The following is a 21,962-nucleotide window of genomic DNA, read 5'->3' on the forward strand; positions in this document are numbered from 1 at the left end:
TGGCCTAGGGGTATTTTAAAGGGGTTTTAAATTAAATTTTTAGTAGAAGCGGCCAAATTTAAATAGTTATTTTTAATCTTTTTAAATTTTGTATTGTATTATATCATTGTTTTAAACTGGCTGTAAGCCGCCCTGAGTCCTCCGGGAGAAGGGCGGGGTATAAATTTAATAAAATCAAATCAAAATCAAATCAAATCAAATCAAAGAGAGATCCAACTTGAAATATCCAGCTGATTATGAGAGTTAGTGAAACAGTCTGCCTCCTGGAATCATGAGTGTTCCATAAATGGAAATTTTCAAATAAATATTAGACAACCATTGGTCTGGGATTGTCTGAGAAAGATGTGGCATGGGGTTGGACTAGGAAATATTTTTGCAGCCCTATAATTGGATATTAGAGTACACTTTATAATGTGTTCATCTTATGTTTAATATATCAACTCAAGAATATTAGAAAGGGTATTATAACAGAGTATAGCAATTAATCTTTTACATTAATTCTTTCTAGCTTTTTTTCAGCATAGGTAACAGATTTAATTCCTGAAATCCCTTCATCATTTTTCAATGAAAAGAAATTTATTCAGATTAATAAATTAATTTTAGCAAAATCTCTGATATAGAGTTTAACTGATACCATAACTTAGATTTCTGAAGCCATAGTCATAGTCTGTCTATTTTTGCCTTTTTAGAATACAATTCCTTTTTTCCCCAAGGAGCTGCTATTTTTTAACACTTTAAATGGTGTTAACTATTAGAATAAAAACAAATTCTCATATTCAAAAAGGGATACAAAAATATGTTAAAATTCTTTATTATCTGTGGCATCAAGCTTTCATTTAAATGTTTTACAAAATGATTTTAATAATTTTTTTTTTGTAGGCAAACTGCAGAATTGTCATAACAATGGAGTTGATGCTAAATAAATTGAAGAGCACTGTTACAAAAGTGACTGCAGATGTTACAAGTGCAGTCATGGGAAATCCTGTAACCAGGGAATTTGATGTTGGTCGGCACATTGCTAGTGGTGGCAACAAACTTGCTTGGAAAATATTTAATGGCTTTAAAAAGTCAACAAAACAGGTAAGCTTTTTGGGAAAGAAATCTGTATAATCATAGTCGTGTTTCAATGACAGAATAAAAGTTGTTGATTATGCTCAACATTATAATATTTGTGGAAGTGATGTTCATATATGTTCCTGTTAGGTTTCTAAAGTGTCTGAATATTTAAAAAATATGAGAAAACTAGAGAGAATTAAATATATATTTAAATTAAATAATTTCTTAGACTACAATCTAAGGAGGTTGTTTATCTGTAAGTAGATATATGAACTCTATCCTAATCTATCTCAGATGTGTGTGCTTACATTGCTATCAAGTATTCAGATGTCAATGAGACACCTTGAATATGTCTTTACTTTAGTGTGGTGGTGTTATCGCATTAATCCTGCGATAATGGTTACAGGAACAAGTCTCTGCAGTTGTTGCAACACCCCGATGATCGCATTATCAAAATGATCACCTAATGACTGCTTCACTTAGTGATAGAAATTTCAGTCCAAACTAGGGTTGTCAGAAGTACTGGTAGGTGAAAGTGATTATGTATAAGTTTGATAGATTTATAAATAAGATACTTCATGTCACATGTAATTTTTAATTAGTAATTATTTTGTTGTTATAGCTCTTTTAAATAAAATATTCACAGCCATGTCTCCTTTTTCTTTGAGAGTAGGGGTTTCTTAAATACCAAATCATCTCTTCTTTAGATAAATATAAAAAAACTTGTGCAGGTTTTCAGGATAGACCAAAACTATGACTAAGAGTAAAAAATATATCGTAAAAATATTTAGCAAAGTCATCTTCTGGACACACTGAAATCACATTTTTATCATTTATTTTTTTGTTTCTTATTTGCTGATCTTTTAACAGTGAAAAAATGGTTAGTTCTTAAGCATGCTAATCTTCAGACAGCTTTTTACACTAGTAACATATCCATGTTATCCTGTATTTTCTAATCTATCTACCATTTATTTCTTATGAATGGAGTTAGGGTCACTCCTAAAATCCTGCTTGCTCAACAGTTATACTTATATACTTGGTATCTATTGGCATGTTGCCCCATTGAAATACTATTTATTATTGCTAGTAAAAGACAAGAATCAGGTTGGGATATATTGGTCGGAATTTCTGGAATTGCTTGGGAGAAACGACATTCAGTAACTATGACAAATATGTAACTCCGCAGCCAAGCTAAAAACATGCTACGGTAATTTTTATTTTGGCTCTGATATATGATTAAGAGTTTTTATAGAAACTACTCTGATTTTACTGTGCATCTCATGTCCTAATGAACATGTGATATTTGGCCAGATCTAAAGTGAAGAAATCTAAACTCAATAAATATTTCTGGGGTAAAAGTATATTAAATATTACCAGAAAAATGTATTGAAACATGTTATCTCTTTACATATATGTATTTATGTACTGAACTCTTCCCAGTCCTTTACTGGAAAACTCTTGTACATACTTTCTGCCCCCCTCCCTACTATCCACTGTCCCTTTAATACTGTACCACCTCCATGAAATTCATGGGCATTGTATTTGATGTGCTAAGTAGAATATTGTTTTGTTATGGCCATTGATGTTGGTGCCATTGTTTGCTTCTGTGGCCCAATGATTTTTGTGCCTCAAGAGCGGAAGAAGTTTGTCTCTTGGTCTTTGTATATTATGCATCAGAGTATTGGCTGCTGTTGGGTATTTATTCTTTTTGCCTAATTCAATTACATTTCTTTCTCTCCCTGATTGTTAGACTGTATTTCTCCAGTTTGGTTTTGCTACAGGTAGTCCTCGAGTTACAAGAGTTTGTTTAATGACAGTTCAAAGTGATGACAGCCTTGGAAAAATTGATTTATAACCTGTACTTGCACTTTGTCATTGCACCACTCCCACAGATACATGAATGCAATTCAGGCACTTGGCAACTGAATATTTATTATTGGTTGCACATCTTGCAATCATGTGATCATGGTTTTAACGTTTCTTTGCTAATTTCTGGCAAAAAATAGCCATTGGGGATGTCGGATTCAGTTAACAACTGCGAGATTCATTTAACCATAGTAATTAGTGATTAACTTAATGACCAAATTGTCATAAAATCAGGTCCAACTCAACTTAAAACTGCAATGATTTACAATGGTAATTGTGGTTGTAAGTTAAGGACTGCCTTCTCATTAAGCAGTACTTGCTCATTGTTTCTTCTGAGCTTAACTGCTGTAGTTTTCCTGTCTGTTGATATGAAAATATATTATATCTAGGATATAAAATAATTGTAAAGTTGTGGAATTACAAGTAGCTCTCAATTTCAACCACAATTGAGTTCAAAATTTCCATTGCTAAGTAAGATACTTAAATGAGTTTTGCCCCATTTTACAACCTTTCTGGCAACAGTTGTTAAATGAATCAGCTTCCTTATAGACTTCGCTTGTCAGAAGGTTGTAAAAGGTGATCCCATGACTCTGCGACACTGCAACCATCATAAATACATGCCAGTTGTCTAACATCCAAATTTTGATTACATGACCACACGGATGCTCCAATGGTTGTGTAAAAAACAGTCATAAGCTGCTTTTTTCAGTGTCATTGTAACTTTGAATGGTCACTGAAATGACCATGGTTATAAGTCAAGGACTATTTCTATATACTGCCCTTATTATTAAAGTACACAATTGTATGATTCAATGGGCAATGAACTTTGGATATAATGTAAAGCTTGAACAGTGGGAGAATATGTGGACGAAAGGTTTCAAATTTACATTAAATTACAATTTAAAAGAAAAAAATTATAAGATGATGTATCTTTAACATCAGATAAGTTGTCAAGAATGTACAAAGCATTTCAAATGAACCCTTTCCCCACTCCTATTTTCCTATTTGCTTTTGTATTTTATATTATAAACTAATAAAAAGGATAATATTAAAAAAATAAATGTGCCTTTTCCCAAGATTTTGCTGTAGAATGAATGTGATCACAGAAATAGACTCAAATGCTTTAAGGACTTTTAAGAAAAGATTGGACAGCCATTTGTATGGAATTGTGTAGGATCTTCTGCTTGAACAGGGGGTTGAACTAGAAGACCTTCAAGGACCCTTCCAACTCTTATTATTCAGTTATTCTGTTAGATTTAGCTGATTGCCAGTTATCAGGAAAATTGCACTTAACTGTATTTAATATTCCAGTGAACCTTTTATCACCACTGTGTAATAGAGTTTTAAAAACTGTACTTTTAATAAAATCTTTCTGTCACATATAAAGGAAATATCCAGAATCAAATGCCTGAACATAAAGCTTGTTTGTTTTTTTTATTTAAGACATAGCTTGAAAATTCTGAATAGATGTACTAGTTTAAGTGTGGTTTGTATACAGATTGTCCTCAACTTACAACCATTCATTTAATGACCATTCAAAGTTACAACCGTGCTGAAAAGAGTGACTTATGACTGGTCCTTGTACTTATGACGGTCACAGAAGCCCCATGGTCACATGATCAAAATTTGGGCAGTTATTATTATTATAATTTTATTATTATTATTATTATTATTATTATTATTATTATTATTATTATTATTATTATTATTATTATATTATTATTATTATAATTTAATTTATATACCGCCCTTCTCCCGCAGGACTCAGGGCGGTGCACAGCATATTAAAAACAGTACAAATACAAAACATAAAAAATACAAACCCCTGTAAAACCAGATTAAAAAACCGAATATTAGAAGCTGTGTTTCTATTTAAAATTATTTTTAAAATCACCCTAAATAAAATCCTCCCTNCCCACTCCTAACCCACCGAGACGCCGCAGCATGATACCGTGGTCTACAGTATCAAAAGCCGCTGAGAGGTCCAAAAGAACAAGGACAGAGGAGTAACCTCTGTCCCGGGCCCTCCAGAGATCGTTAACCAACGCGACCAATGCCGTTTCCGTGCTGTGTCCCGGCCTGAAGCCCGACTGGTATGGGTCTAGATAGACTTGTATTTACAGTGATTGCAGCATCCGAGGATCACATTATTACCATTTGTGACCTTCCTAGCCAACTTCCAAAAAACAGAGTCAATGGAGGATGTCAGATCTGCTTAACAACTGCATGATTCACTTAAAAAACTGCAGTGTTTTGCTTAACTGTGGCAAAAAGAGATTATAAAATTGGGAGCGACTCACTTAACAACTGGCTCGCTTAGCAACAGATGTTCCAGTCCCAATTGTGGTTGTAAGTCAAAGGCAATTTTGTAAGATGGCAATTTTCTTACAGTGGTGAAATGACTTGTTTTCAACTAAAAGGTTTCAAGAAGAATTATTTTAAAGTAAAATATTAAATGTAGTTGTTTTTAGTAAAATATGCATAAAATATTAATGGTTCATTAATTACATTTGTATATCTTATGTTTAGGAAGTGGCAGTCTTTGTATTTGATAAAAAACTTATGGATAAATATCAGAAATTTGAGAAGGATCAAATTATTGATTGCTTAAAACGTGGAGTTCAGCAGTTGACAAGACTTCGACATCCTCGGCTGCTAACTGTGCAGCATCCACTAGAAGAATCCCGGTAAAAATTTCTGATGCTAAAGTAGTAATAGATTCAGTGTAAAAGCTAAAAGTCAAAACAGTCTGATAATTGGATTGTGATGAATTTTGAAAATTGACAGTGCAGTATAGAATACTGAATTGTAAAAAACTGGATTCTTTTTCAAATACTTACATAGATTTCTAAATAAAGCAAGGGTTTACAATTTATATCCATATTCTAAATACTTTTCAAATATTTTATACCCTGGGTATAATGGGTGATGAAATATATGCATTTAATTCAGTTTGCATTCTGTGAATATAAGAGAGTCTTATAACGAAAAATCAAAGGGACCTATTTAAAATATTCAAAAATTTCATTTCATTTTGTTCTTTTCCCAGTGATTCTGAGAAGCTTTAAAGGATTTTAACTGGTGTTGATTCTTACAAAATAATGTTGATTTATGTAGTTGGAGTTTTGATACTTGCTGTTAAGATTCCAAATTGAAATATATTTACTTATCATAATGTCTTATGCATTTTCCAGATGCCAGTGTGCTACACAACCTACAAACTACCTGCATTAGTATACCTATCTCTTTTTTTAAATTTAACATTTGAAGTGTTTAGTAAAATTATCCTTGTTTTCTTTTAGAGATTGTCTAGCATTTTGTACAGAACCAGTTAGTGCAAGTTTGGCTAATATACTGGGTAACTGGGAGAATCTTCCTTCACCCTTACCATCTAACATTAAAGAATATAACTTGTATGATGTGGAAACGAAATATGGCTTACTTCAGGTATATGTTGACTTATAACTTACATCGATATAGTACCTCAATGTATCATAATTGTAATCCAGTCAAAATTGTATATGTGTTTCTCTGTGTGTGTGTTTATAAATGAGCAGATATATGAATACCTTAATGTATTCATATGTAAATGAGGTATTTAGTCCACATTATTTTCTTTCTACAGAAAGAAAACAATAAAAGTACTGTTTACAATAAAAAATATAATAAATTCGTATACCAATTCCTTCCATGTTGTAAAATAATCTGCAAGGGAATACACACATTTTAGATAATTAAAAACTTCAAAGTCCTCAGCTGCTTTCATTTCTTAAAAGATTTTTGGGAAGTCTTCAGGAGATTATCTTATTCGGATAGTTTGATCATTTGTATCATACTCTGTGTTTTAGAATAATAGTTCTTGTGTAAATTGTGCAAACATTTCTCATGAATAAGAAGGGCTTAAAGAGCTAATTACAGTTGATTGGATGAGCAAGTATGACTTGGTTACATTGTGTGTATTGAGATAGCAAAAAACAAACATAACCCATCATAAGTAAGTCTCAGAAAACTGGAGAAAAAGACATTATCACAAGAATATAAATTGTCCTTCCCAACAGGTTTCAGAAGGCTTGTCATTTCTACACAGCAGTGTGAAAATGATTCATGGCAACCTTACTCCTGAAAACATAATTTTGAATAAAAGTGGTGCATGGAAAATTATGGGATTTGACTTCTGCATTCAATCTATAAATCCATCTGAGCAAGAGGTAGTAGATTGTTTAATTTGCTATTTTTCTTAAATGAAGCCCAGCTGAAAATACTAAAAGTCTAATATTTAGCTGATTTAAAAGTTTACAATGAGTCAATACATGATAGTTCCTTCACTTTACCAGATAGACAAACACCTTGACATTGTACCATAGATGAAAATTTTGTATAAGATTTGTGATTTGTACTTTTTAGTATAAATTAAGATTTTATGATTTTTGAGGAGGTTATGGAGGCTATTTATTTATTTATTTATTTATTATTTGCTTGCTTGCTTGCTTACTTACTTACTTACTAACTTACTATAAGCAAGTTCTCCCAACACAGAAATGGCCAAAATTGATGTACAAGACAAACCTGTGCAGAAGCCCCACTGGCCATGGGTACCATCTGTTCCTGAAGCAGGACCTCAGAGTCCAGGAGGATTCCCAAATACACTCTCATACAGAATTAAAGATGGAAAATCCCCAGAGTAAGGGGGCCTTAAAATCCATAGCAACTTAGTCTTGCCATGGTTGAGTTGAAGTTTATTCTCCCTCATCTATTAGGTATCTAGCAATCCTAAAATGAAGTAGGATGGTATATTTATGTATGTTATATATTCTTATGAAGATAAGTTTTGCTTTTTTCACTTAATATTAAAAATGTGTGTCAAAAAAATTAAATTTCAATTGAAATGAGCACGTGTTTGTTAAAAATGTAGGTCTAAATAGTTAAGGTAGAACTTTTGAATATTAATATTACTTGGCTAAAGTAAATTTAACGTTTCAAAATATATGACTTCACTACACTTTTTATTGCAGCCAAAATTCTCTTCTAAAGAATGGGACCCAAATTTACCATCTTTGTGTCTTCCAAATCCTCAGTATTTGGCACCAGAATACATCCTTTCAGTAAGCTGTGAAACAGCTAGTGACATGTATTCTCTAGGGGCAATTATATATGCTATATTTAATAATGGAAAGCCAATTTTTGAGGTCAGCAAGCAAGATATATATAAAAGCTTCAGCAGACAGCTGGATCAGGTACATTTACATCTATTAATATGTATTTTCAAATACACGTTCTCAACTTAAGACCAGTTGCTTAGCAACCTTTTGAAGTTACAACAGACTCCCCAAAAGTTACTTTTAACCTGGTTTCAAAGTTACAATGGCTGCAGCACCCTGCAGTCATTTGCCCTTATGGCTGACTGAAGATCCCTTCAGTGCAGTGTTCATCCACCCACCCATCCCTCCCTGCTGGATCCCTGCAGCCACTCATCCACCCAAGGGAAATCATGCTGGTTATAGTGGATGCAAATTAGCTGGAACTTGCAAGCCACCAGTTGCCTTCTCATCCAGCAAGCAAGGGGAGATCAGCGTCTTCCTTCCCACCCAAGGACTTTCAGGACTCGGCCTGCTTCACAGCCCAGCAACACTCAACTTACCTTTCTGGTTTTTTTTGCAGCTTCTGAGATAGATACCCAGCCCAATACAGGATCAGCTTTCTTACAGACGTAGCCTCATGGCAAAGCAGTTGTTATTCTAGCAAATCTATAGGGAGTTCCCTTTTTAAGGAGGCTCCATAAACTCCACAAATAGAGTCTCCTTAAAAAGTAGACCTTCCTTAAAACAAAAGTCTATAGTATTGTGAGAAAAGAACCTGTTGCAAAATAGTATGAATTTGCCACAAGCCTGGGGCTGTAAGAAACTGATTCTGTATTGGGCCAAGTGTCTCTTTCTGAAGATGCAAAAAACAAAAAGTCAAGTTGAGCGCTGCTGGGCCTTGGAGCAAGCAGAGTCCTGCATGTCCTTGGGTGGGATCTCCCATTGTTCAATTGCAAGCTCTGGATGAACTGATCTCCCCTTGCATGTTGGAGATTGCAAACTCTATCCAGCCTAATCTCCTCTTGCTTGCTGGATGGGAAGGCAACTGGAGGCTTGCAAGTTCTAGCTGTTTACTGGGTGGGAAGGATGCTGAAGAACTGTGGGGACCCCACGGGGTGAGAAGCAGAACATGGGGTGCCTCGGGGGTATGGGTAGCCTTGGGAGGCCCGGGGCAACTGACCCTGGGCCTGCATAAGCCTTCCAGAACCTTCCCCACCTCTGAGGCATCATGTGCTCCATTTAACAATCTTCAGGTTTGCCTAACAGCTGCATCAGGGAGACAAAGGAGTGGGATCATTAAGTGAGGCCATTTTGCTTAATGGTCACTGTGACATGCAACCGTAATGGGCAGGGTCCATTATGGTTATATCTCAAGGACTATATGTATTGATTTATAATGGCTGGTTTCAAATATTAGACTTGATGTGTGAGCATGAAAATGTATATTGTACATGATGAAATTCTAAACCATAAAGATTTTTATATAATAAACACACTACAGGCAGGATTTTTTGTTGTTGTTAATGATGTATGACGTGTTCTGTACAGCTTAGTCGGTTGAATTCCAGTAATCTTCAGAACATCCCAGAAGATGTCCGTGAACATGTGAAATTGTTGTTAAATGTCACTCCTGCAGTCAGACCAGATGCAGACCAAATGACTAAAGTGAGTAAATAGAAATAATGGCAGAACATAAGGCAGTCTTCAATTGTTATAACCAAAAATGAACATAGAGTTTTAAAATGTTTTGTGAAAATACCCTGGTTTACGGGAATTTGGAATATAAGAGATTAAATTTCTCTTATTAGCAGAGCCAGTGCTCAGTAATTCCCTGGAATTGTTTTCGGGCAGAATACAGGTAGTCCTCGAGTTACAAGTGTAATGAAGCCTGCCCATTCCACTCGTAACTTGAAAACTCGTAGAGTGAATCTCGTTCCTTTAGCAAGATCACTCTCTTGCTCGTTAAAATGCATGCACCTCGTTAAGTAAACATGAGGTATCTCAGGGTGGGGAAGATCATGGTGGGCCTAGTGATGGAACAGGCCCCCAAGGCCTCCCTGACCCACTAAGATACCTCATGCTTCCCCCTTCCTTCCTGCCGCGCGGGACTTACCTGGAAATGGTCTGTCTCCTCTCTGCCACGGTTCCTGCTGCCGCTCCGATCTGAGGCCAGGGGATGTGTCCACAGCCCCCCGCAGCCCGGAATGCGGATCGGGCTGCGGAGGGGCCGCAAAATCACTCTGACACCATGGATCTGGTCTCCGGGGGCTTGGAAAAGGCCTCCGGAGCCCGGATCAGGCTGCAGAGGGCTGGAAAATTGCTCCGCAACCATGGATCCGGGCTCCAGAGTCTTGGAAAAGGCCTCCAGAGCCTGGATCGGGCTGCGAAGGGCCGCAAAATTGGTCTGCGACCATGTATCCGGGCTCCGGAAGCTTGGAAAAGGCCTCCAGAGCCCAGATCGGCCCGCGGAGGGGGCGCAAAATTACTCCACGGCCATGGATCCGGTATCCAGAGGCTTGGAAAAGGCCTCTGGAGCCTGGATTGGGCCATGGGGGGCTGCAAAATCGCTCCGCAGCCATTGATCTAGGCTCTGGAGGTCTTTCTCAGGCCTCTGGAGCCTGGATCGGCTGCGTGGGGCATGAAATTGCACTGCAGCCATAGATCCCGGCAGCAGAGGCCTTTTCCAGGCCTCCAGAGCCCAGATTGCCTGCGGGGGGGGACAAAATCATTCTGCAGCTATAGATCAGGGCAGCAGAGGCCTTTTCCAGGCCTCCAGAGCCCAGATCGGGCTGCGCCCCCCCCCCCCGTAAAATCACTCTGTGGCCATGGATCCAGTCTCCGGAGACTTGGAAAAGGCCTCCGGAGCCCGGATCGGGCCACAGGGGACTGCAAAATCACTCCGCAGCCATTATTCTGGACTCTGGAGGTCTTTCCCAGGCCTCCGGAAGCTGGATCGGCTGCGTGGGGCGCGAAATTGCACTGCAGCCATAGATCCCGGCAGCAGAGGCCTTTTTCAGGCCTCCGGAGCCTGGATCACCTGCGGGGGGGGGGGGCACAAAATCGCTCTGCAGCCATAGATCCGGGCAACAGAGGCCTTTTCTAGGCCTCCGGAGCCCGGATCAGCCAGGGGGGCCGTGAAATTACTCTGCAGCCATAGATCCGGGCAGCAGAGGCCTTTTCCAGACCTCTGGAGCCCCAATCCAGCTTCCAGAGGCACATCGAAGCGTCCCCCAGCTTCGGTTTGGTTCTCTGTTGCAGAGAACAGAAGCCTAAAGTACCATGAGATCACGCAAGATCAGTAGTGTGAGATCTCGCTCCACTGATCTCGTGTCATCTTGCCGTTATTTTAGGCCTCCATTCTCTGCAAACACACCAAAGGCCTGGAGCAGCCAAGAAAGCGAAGATTCTCCATCTTCGCAGGGTGAGTACTGAAGGCCTAGTGCCTAGGGAGACCCACAGCAGGGGAGGGGAGGGAGGAAATAACCTGGGTGAGTGTTGCAGAGCCACTGCGGCAGCTCGTAAGGACGAACGACTGCTGTGGTGCTGCAATACTCGTAATTTCGGGAGTTGCTCGTAAGGATTAGGGGGCGCTCATCACGTAACTTTGAACGAGCATTAAGTGAACACTCGTAACTCGGGGATTACCTGTATCTTTTTAGAGACTATCATGTAGTTGTCTAGAAAATAGGTGATACTTATGAAACTATAGCAGGAAAAATGATTTTTACCTTTATTTTTAAATTTTATTTTTATTTCATCTATTTATTATTAAATTGTATACTGCCCAACTCCCAGACACTCAAGACAATTCATAAAATAACCTATTAACCTTAATTAGAATTAAATGCTATTGCACTTTTGATAAGCCAAATATATAACATTTATCATCTAAATAATCCTTTCTTATCTTTTTTTAGATACCATTCTTCAGTGATGTTGGGGCCATGACGTTACAGTACTTTGATTCTTTATTCCAAAGGGATAATCTTCAAAAATCACAGTTTTTCAAAGGGCTGCCAAAAGTTTTACCAAAACTACCTAAGGTTAGTAACTTCAAAATATATTAATAAATGCCTGAGGAATACTGTATATTGTAGATGAAATGTGCATTCTCTGTAATAACTTTATTTTAGGACTGATAAATATTTCTGATTTCATATGTTTTAAAAAAGAGTTATAGGATGCACCAAATATAAAGTTATTTTTTAACAATGCTGTATTTTTATTTATAATATTTATATAAATCTTATATCTTTGAAAAGTAAAGTATCTATTTTCTTTCAGCGTGTTATAGTGCAAAGAATTTTGCCTTGCTTAACATCTGAATTTGTAAATCCAGACATGGTACCTTTTGTTCTGCCTAATGTTCTGCTCATTGCGGAGGAATGTACCAAAGAAGAATACATTAAATTAATTCTACCTGACCTCAGCCCTGTATTTAGACAACAGGAACCAATCCAGGTACATTTGTATCTTAAACATTACTTTTGTTTCCTTTTGATGAACATTTTGTATTTTCCATTAAATATTGACAAAAATATGTGCCTTAAAGTCTGTTTACACTGACATGCTGAAAAGAAAAGATAGAACTGTTGTATCTTTATACAATTATATTCAGTGTGTAAAGTTACGGCCAAAGTTTATTTCAGAATCCTAGATGGAATTCCCTGGAATAGATTTCTGCCAGGTGAGAGATTTAGTTTCTAAGTCTAGTGTATTGCATTTTGTGGATATACTAACTATATTATGCTATGCATTCCAACAGTACGTACTGGTAATTTTGATTTTAAAATTGGTGTTCTTGTTTTCCACGCTTACAGGCTAGCAATATGGTAAGTGAATGTATTTGCTATATTTACATTGACATTTGAATGCAGATTGGTACCAAAAGCTATTCTGATATATTAATCTGATTAACAAAATAAGCTAAAGTATTTTTTTTAAATTTACATTTCATAAACAGATTCTCTTGATATTTCTTCAAAAAATGGATCTACTGCTAACCAAAACACCTCCAGATGAAATAAAGAACAGTGTTCTGCCAATGGTTTATAGAGCCCTAGAAGCACCATCAATTCAAATACAGGTCTGACAACCATATCTTTTGTTCAACTTTGTTACAGCTGAAATGTATTTGGGATCTTTGAAAGATTCTCTTATCCTATCTTTATTTCTTTTATTTGTTTCTATCAGTCTTTAGAATAAGGTTTCACAAAGCAATATGAGGATAAATTTTTAATTTTTGCATTTCTTTAATTTTGGAATATCACTTTTTCTTATAACATTGACTGATTGTTTTTCAGGTCAAAAGGAAGGATGAACAAATATTCTTTTCTCTCGAAGTGTGTAAAATGTTTTGAGGTTGAAAAATTCTGATCCTAAATGTATCATTCTTACTTTCAAATGCTCCCTGTTCTAGTTTCACAAAAGCATTCCAAAGTTGGGCATATTGTTCAAACTTTACTAGAAGCGATCTGGTTTAAAAGCAGGCCATTCTGAACATTTACGATTGGAATGGTCCATTTCAGTATCAACTTCATGAAAGGATAGAACTTCTTGTTCCAGTGTAAGGTGATGATTCGGGTAAGGTGAGAGTGATCCAACCTCAAAATGTTTTACATACGTGTGCTTCCCACACTCCATCCTTCATCCTATCTTTGACCTAAATATAAATTTTGTCTTAAAATATTAATCATTCACTGTAAACAGAAATTAAAATCAATGGCTTGAAAATTACTTGTTTTTAAAAATTAATTCTAACCTTATCCATTTTTTATATGATGATTGTGGTATTTTTATTTGCAGGAACTCTGTTTAAATATAATTCCCACATTTGCCAACCTTATAGATTATCCATCAATGAAAAATTCATTGATACCAAGAATTAAAAATGCATGTTTACAAACTTCATCTCTTGCTGTAAGTTTTAATTCAGAGCTCTTTATAATTGTTTGTATTTTGCTGTTTTAGTTTGAACAATATTACTTGATTTCTGACATGTGTGAGGGTTTTTTTGTATTTTTAGCAAAAACTGTTTTGATTATATATAGCTAATATTTGAAGAGTGAAATAGCTTACCAATTACTCTCACCCTTTCATCATTATGCCCCCTGCTTCTAAAATAGTGTCTCTAAAAAAGAAAAAGAATTACATGTCTTAGACCAGTGATGGCGAACCTTTTAGAGACCGAGTGCCCCAAAACTGGCCCGCCCCTGCTCCACCCCCTGCCCCTCCCCCACTCTGCCCCCCCACCCCACCTGCCCACAGGACCACTCACTGCCTCCAGGGCCCGCCACAGATCGCCCAGGCAGCCCAGCAGCGCTATGGCAGCCACACCCTCTGCCCGCGCCCTGCAGCATCAACTGCATGATGGGGTGTGAGGGCAGAGTCTTATCTATGCTGCCTGGCTGCCATGTCCTTGGCTACACTGCTCCGTGTGGGCCAAGCCCGGGGGCGACTCTCCTTCAGGGGGGCTGCTGGAGAGGAGGGGGTCGTGGGGGGAGGCGAGGCTGGAGCAACAGCACGTGTGCCCACAGAGAGGGCCTCAAGTGCCACCTCTGGCACCCGTGCCATAGGTTCGCCACCACTGTCTTAGACTCTCCATACAAAGCAGTCTCAATTGTATAGGATTTCTAATAGCATAGGGACCCTTCACACAATCATATCATTGTATTCCTGAAGTTTTCAATTTCCATTGAATGTTCACATATTGGAATTTGAACTGTAGACTCGTATATCTTTCTGAGAAGAGATTAAGGCTTGATCATAAATTAAACTTTCACATTTATCTTTAATCTAGCCTTATACTTTACTTGATTATTATATTATTAAATTTCCATTCGTTTCTTTCATTTTTCTATTTCATTCATCAGATGCTAAAATACTACTTAAAAGCTTTAAGTGGCTGATATAGATTGTATTTTACTTTCTGATTACTAACATAGTAATTCTAATTCAGTGGATAGGTAGGATATATTAATAGTGAGGATGGACTACCACAGCATATTTCTTCCTACTGGTGTTGGAATTAAATTAGATTAATCTATTCCGGAGGTTGATGGATATCGTTGTACTAGTTGGACATGTTTTGGTGGGTTAGTTGAGACTTGGACATTTCCCAAATGCTTAGTGCACTGGCTTTTTAGCAGGATGGATTTGATTTAAATCAAGTCATTTAAATCACGATTTAAATCACTAGTAAAAAGGCTTGATTTAAATCAACTCGATTTAAATCATAATTTTTAAAGAGCAACTGTCATCTCCTGCAGCGGCTCCTCTGACCCGCTGTTGACTCACCAACAGTCCCATTCATTTTAATGGGCTATATCTGCAGGAAATCATCCAAGGGAATTAAATAAAATTGTTGGGTGACTTGATATTTAGTACTTTTGTCTGCATGAGGACCTGTCTAAACTTTATTATATTTTGTTTCTTAAAAAACAGAAAATTACTTAAATTCATGTAAGTTCTGATGCTACTTTAAGCTGTATCTTAATGTGTCTGCTGATAACATTTGTCTGAATCGGTTTCATAATTAGTCTCTTGAGGAAAGTGGATATTGTTTTTATATTTATTCACACCACTACTTGCATATTAAATCCCTCCCTGACTTGGCTTTTAAAAATTTCCAAAAACTATCCTATCAATGATCATCCAAACTATTAATACTTTGTCCACCAGGCAGAATTTCCCCACTTTAAAAAAGGCTGAGATGAGATCCCTGCTTAATAAATTATATTTGGACTAATTTTAACAACTATCAGCTGATATCTGATGGTATATTTAGGCAAGCTGATTAACAAAACTGCAGTTTTACAGATGCAGCAGTTTTTAAATAAAATTGATTGTTATGATCCATTTCACTTTGGATTTAAATCTAGATTTAGCACAGATGTGTATTTTTGTGAATCATCTAGAGCCATTAGGAATCTGTGCAGTGTATGCATTTTATAAATAAGCATTGATGATGATGATGATGATGGCTGCTGGTTTGATGGCAGATTCCACTTCTCCCCCTTGCTGTCTGCTCGCCACTCAATTTTTGTTATCATATTGATGTATTCTCATTTTTTTCATTATTTATTTTATTGTTCTATTATATTTACTTCTAGTTTGTTTACACTCTTTTCATTTCTTCCTTTTTATTTTTGTAACCTCCTAGAGTAGCCCCACAATAAGATAAATTATCTAATAAATGAATTTACTTACTTCATATTATGTAATAGGTGGGATATTGGACTTTTGGCAATAGCCTCATTTTTAAAAAAAACTGCAGAATTTTTACTATATTTTTCATGCAACAATTTGTTAAAATTATATTGTTTTTGAAGCTTCCCTTGTAAAAATAAGTTTTCACTGCTTCTCTGTACATAAACACTCACCGTTTAAGTCTGGAAAGGAGATATAGGAATGTACATCCCTTGTACACATAGGTTTTAAGTGATTAAATAGCTTGTTTATGAAATTTCATTTTAAATCACCTTTATTCATAAACATTTAGAGGCTTTGTTTATATATTTATTAGGTGCGTGTAAATTCCTTAGTCTGCCTGGGAAAAATTTTGGAATACTTGGATAAGTGGTTTGTTCTTGATGATATTCTGCCTTTTTTGCAACAAATTCCTTCCAAAGAACCTGCAGTCCTTATGGGAATCTTAGGTAATATAACTTTTTATTTTTTGTGTTGTCTACAGTAATTCCTCTGCAGTACTTTGTTGTACTGATTCAAAAACATATGTTTATAATATGGCTCAGAGGTGTATAACTTGTTTAGTTTCCCAATATTTTCTTTTAAGTTCAAACTGTATCAACATATATTAACTACCCAGGAACATATTATTATCTCTAGTCAAAAAAATAATCAACTTCAACATTTTGTTTCCCTATTCCCTCAAACTAAAAGAAATACAAACATAATTATACATTTATAATTGCATGCAACAGTTTAGACAGCCGTGTTCAAATTTAAGTTTCAGTGAATCCCTAAATGAACAGAAGCTAACACCAATCTCTGTCTTGTATAAAGTTAAGCATGAAATCTTGCTGCAAATGTGAATTATAATGTTTATGTGCAATTGTTTACCAATTCAAAGTTATCTGATATCTGTCATCTGTCTCACTTTTAACCTGCATCAGCATAACCAATCTATCCCCCCCCCAACTTTCTGGTTCACCACGATTTAAATCGTACATCAATCAATGCATAAAATCATCTGATGAATTCAGCTAGAAAAGTTTATATCTTAATAAAAAGGTCCTTCTGATTTTTTTGCCACCATTTTTTGCTCTTTCAGTTAGTATTTTGTAATATCTCATTTGGCAAGCAGAAAAGCTTCCAAAATTCCCTCTAGCCAGCTTTCTATTTTTTCCTTCTGGAAGATTTTCCACTCTTTCTTGAAAATGTCTACTGGTTCAGGAAAATCTTCTTATATACAATGGATTATTTCCTGGCAGATTTTCAATAACATTCCAGTCTGGGATTGGGAAGTACATGTCAAAATCTTTGTCTTACTTTTCTGTAAGTTCTTTATGATTGATTTAGAGGTGTATTTCTGATCAGTTTTTTTACTAAAACATCTCTCTGTTATCAGCTTCATTTTTTTCACTGATTATAAAACCCCACATGATTGTAGTCTTTGCTATTCTTCTCTATGAAACTTCTCTATGTTCTGACTCAGAGATATGGCCAAATACTTCAGAATTCAGTTTAGCGATAGTTTAAGAGACTAGTCTCTTGCCCAGAAGAATGAGCAAGTTGGGCTCTAATGTAATTTCTGAGATTGGCAAATTTACAGTGAACTTAAACAATTCAAAGCCCCTGGGATAATCTAATCCTGCTAAATTACTGAATGCCAGCACCAAATGGGAAGTCCCAATTTTAGCAAATCTGTTTAAACACATAGATCTTTGTTATGTAAGCAGTAACTCTAGTCAGCCACTCTAGTATTAGCTGAACATCCCAGTTGTTTTTTAACAGTGATATGTGTGTTCCATTTTCTAGATCTTACCAGTTTGGGAGCAGCTCTAGCAGAGATTTTTCTTGGTCTTCCAGATCTTGTTTTGACTTCAATAACTACATGTAGCTTCTGTTTCTTAATAACACTTCTTGCAATTGAAATGGCTAGCAGAACATGTTTAGAGATTTTTTTTAATAGATTTCCCTTACTTTATACATACATTATCTTCATTCTCAAATGAACAGATAGCTGTCAGATCATGGTTGCTGAAAGTAAATAGGACACTCAACCTGAGAAGTAAAAAGTGTCAGAGTATTTATCTTTACCTAGGTAATTGTAGCCAGTGAGTCATCACCTTTTGGGGCCTTATTAACATCTTATAAAATAATGTGATTAATTTGGAAGTGTGTTCTTATCATATTCACTACATATTATTTGATTCTATAAGCAACTGCACATAAATAATAGATATGCACTCAATTTTCTTTTTAAAAAATAGGTCTTTATATTATGTATCAGCTTCTATTCCTTTGATACATGTAGACTGACTGGGGGTTATCGGAATGTTTGTATGCAACTATATATATCAAGTGCAATGGAAGATTCCATTTAATTGAAACTAGTTTTGTGTTCAGAGTAAAATATAATGACTGCAATTTATTATAACAAAATGAATAGCTAAACCATTAATGTTTTATAACAGGTATTTACAAATGTACATTTAGTCACAAAAAGCTGGGAATTACAAAAGAACAACTTGCAGGAAAGGTGCTCCCACATCTGATTCCTCTTAGCATTGAGAACAATCTTAATCTAAATCAGGTAGGTTGATTAATCATATATTTTCACTATAAAAATGTAACATTGGAGTTAATTCATAAAGAATCCAAACTTGGGTGACAGATGAGATGTTCATTTTAAATTTCACTACGTTGCATTAAAGCTATTTTGAGTGCAATTGTGCAAAAGTCAGGGGAACTGAATTGCTTTTCATTTAATCCCATGATTTCTTTGGTGCAGGAGCAGACTTTCCAATTTTGAGCCTTCTTTAAAGAAAATATCACACTTAGCTTGCACTGGTTGAGTTGTTTCGGTTTTTTGAGATGGTAGTGGTGGAAATTATAAAAATAACTTTCTGTGTAGGTAATATGTATAGTCACTACAATGAAGTACAGTTATGCCAAAGAGACAGCACACCTTGACATCAGTGTTGCCATTATATACCTTACTTGCAAGGTGATTCTGATGCAAGTCTTAAGTTGTAGTGGCTCCATCTTAGACTGGCATTCATTTCTTCCCTCCCCCTGCAAATGCCCATGGATATATTTTGACCTCACTAAGGGAGTATAAATACAATTGTATTTATAGAAAAGAAGGCTGCAAACTGGAAGGGGATTGATAATTTGAATGAAAAGTATATTGCTAGTAAAGAAATCTGGACAATTTCAGAAAAATAGTGTGAGGATTAATAAAACATTCATTTTATTTCTTTATTTCTCTTTGGATCAATTGGCAACAATATTACAGAAAGTATTGTGACCTGATTAGACTTCCAATATTTTCCAAATATGTAAAAGAAAGCTTATAAAGAACATTAAGCATGGGAATAAGGCTGTGCAATATTGCTTTATATCCTCCAAAGTTGTGATCACTGATAAAAATCATCTGTTGTGATCAAGAGACTAGAAATGTTAATCACAAAAAAACAAGCCCTTGCCCCCATCCCTGTCCTCACTTAAATCCTTTTTTTATGGAACGCTTGAAGAGAAATCTATCAGTTTCTGCAGACTTCATTTCCATGTCCTAATATTTAAATCACGAATAAAGTTTCAGAATCTTAAGTGTACTGAACATCTTTTTTATGCCATTATTGAATAATTGCATTAAATTTATTTGCCTGAAGGCTTTTGGAAGAGGCAACTATCTAGGGGAATATTAAAAGAGGTGTTTGAGATCCACACATAAACATAGACTAAGAAAGAAAAACATTGTATACAAATGTGTTTGAATTATTTGGGGAATACATGTAAAAACATTTACATGCATAGATCATGTTAAGTACAGAAAACAAGTGTCTTTTGGTGACAATTTCCCAAGGCAACTTGTTAATTTGTATTATTTTAAGATGGTACTATTTTTAGACCTTAAAAACTGCAGCGTTGTGTACACATATATGCCTGTGTACCCATCACCCTATTCCCTTTCAGGATAAGCAGTGTTTTGCAAAGTGCAGAAAAAGAAGAAATAGTAAAGAAAAGAAATTGGAGGGAGATGATAGTAGAAAAAAAGAAGGAAGTCAAACACTAACTTATACCAACATTTGTGATGACTCTATACTGTTCTGTCCTTGCAAACCATTCTTGTTTTTATGACATCCATTCCTCAATATGTTACTTTTTCTTGAAAATTTTCAGTTCTTTTTGAGATTCTTATCAATTCCATCCAACCATTACTTTGTTTCCTTCCTCTTTTGTTTTGCAATTTGATCCTCATTCTTTCTTCCAGCTTCAGTTCCATATAACAAAGTGGACAGAAGTACAGGCTTATATGCAGAAATGGTAACTTCTTTTATAAACATTCATTCCTTGCAGTATTTTTTTTTCTACCAGCATTTGCATATCCTAATATTTCTCTTTTATCCATTTCTCCATCTTTAAGAAGCATTCTATGCTACATTAATTTTCATACTCATACTCCTTTTTTCACCATATTCAGGTTCTCATCCAACAACATAGCAGCACCTATGTATAAAAATACAGATTCATTTATTTCACTAGTCAACACACCTTTAACATCACTACAGTCCTTATACATTTAATGAAAAATACATGAAAAAGCCCACAAGGCGCGTATTCTTATATTACATATACTTTGCAGTAAGTATATAAATAAAGTCATTGAATTCAGCATGTCTTCTAATTAAGTGTGCATAGGATTGCTGAATGTCACACTGTGTTCCTTGCATAATAATTTTTGATGCCCATTTCAATTTGTTAGATTTCTCTTGGTGCATATTCTATATTAAAAGATTGGTGTTTTCATATTTTTTCATGTTAAATATATTTCTCTTCTAGTTTAATTCCTTTATTTCAGTCATAAAAGAGATGTTAGGTAAATTGGAAGCTGAACACAAGACCAAACTTGAACAAATCCATCTTATGCAGGAACAACAAAAGTAAGTATGTAAAGCATCATGCTGTCACAATGAATTCATTAATATTATCTCTTTGCTTTGTTAGGGAATTTTCTGGTTTTCTTGAGTTTTTCTATCTAAAAAACTAGACAAATTGTATTAATAGTATATACCAGTGGTGGCGAACCTATGGCACGCATGCCAGAGGGGGGCACTCAGACCCCTCTCTGTGGGCACGTGTGCCTCGCTCTTTGGCTAAGTTTTCACAGGAAAAAGCCATTTCTCAAGCCGCTTAGCCAAAACAAGCCTCTGGAGCGGGCACGCTCACTTTGAAGGCTTGTTTTTGCAGGATTGCTCTTAAGAAGAGCTAGGTGTGCTCACTCCGGAGGCTTGTTTTGCCTAGGAAGGGGCTTGAGAAATGGCTTTTTCCTGTGAAAACTTAGCCAAAGAGCTTGCAGTCTCTGCCAGATCTCCGTTGGGATAAAGTCTTTTAGCTCCGATAGAGTGCTTCCAAACACAGCCAATCCCTGTGTTTGGAAGCACTCCATAGGTGCCGAAACATTTTTTATCCCAATGGAGATCTGGCAGAAGGCTACGTTTCTCAAGCGCCCCATTCCAGGCATATGGAGCTTGCAGTCTTTGCCAGATCTTTGCCAAGGCAAGCTCTGTATGCCTGGAATGGGGCGCTTAAGAAACGGAGACTTCTGCCAGATCTCCATTGGGATTAAAAAATGGGGCGCTTGAGAAACGGAGCCTTCTGCCAGATCTTCGTTGCGGTAAAAAAATGTTTCTGTACCTATGGAGCGCTTCCAAATGCCGGGACTGGCTGCATTTGGAAGCTCTCTATAGGAACTAAAAGACTTTATCCCAATGG

The 21,962-nt window shown here is 36.1% G+C and overlaps 1 protein-coding gene across 1 annotated transcript in view; it reads left to right on the forward strand.

Moving 5' to 3' along the window:
- Positions 1-21,962, forward strand: part of SCYL2 (SCY1 like pseudokinase 2) — a 38,528-nt gene that overhangs the window by 5,585 nt on the left and 10,981 nt on the right. The window contains exons 2-14 of the mRNA XM_015818155.1: positions 880-1,080; positions 5,452-5,609; positions 6,225-6,369; positions 6,981-7,130; positions 7,935-8,156; positions 9,549-9,665; positions 11,918-12,043; positions 12,285-12,461; positions 12,964-13,086; positions 13,806-13,919; positions 16,525-16,657; positions 18,659-18,777; positions 21,030-21,130. Coding sequence (XP_015673641.1) covers positions 904-1,080; positions 5,452-5,609; positions 6,225-6,369; positions 6,981-7,130; positions 7,935-8,156; positions 9,549-9,665; positions 11,918-12,043; positions 12,285-12,461; positions 12,964-13,086; positions 13,806-13,919; positions 16,525-16,657; positions 18,659-18,777; positions 21,030-21,130 — 1,862 coding nt within the window. The 5' untranslated portion in view covers positions 880-903. The remainder of the gene's footprint in view (positions 1-879; positions 1,081-5,451; positions 5,610-6,224; positions 6,370-6,980; positions 7,131-7,934; positions 8,157-9,548; positions 9,666-11,917; positions 12,044-12,284; positions 12,462-12,963; positions 13,087-13,805; positions 13,920-16,524; positions 16,658-18,658; positions 18,778-21,029; positions 21,131-21,962) is intronic.

This window comes from Protobothrops mucrosquamatus, unplaced genomic scaffold, assembly GCF_001527695.2.
Source record: "Protobothrops mucrosquamatus isolate PMUCROS unplaced genomic scaffold, P.Mucros_1.0 scaffold687, whole genome shotgun sequence".
Taxonomy (NCBI): domain Eukaryota; kingdom Metazoa; phylum Chordata; class Lepidosauria; order Squamata; family Viperidae; genus Protobothrops; species Protobothrops mucrosquamatus.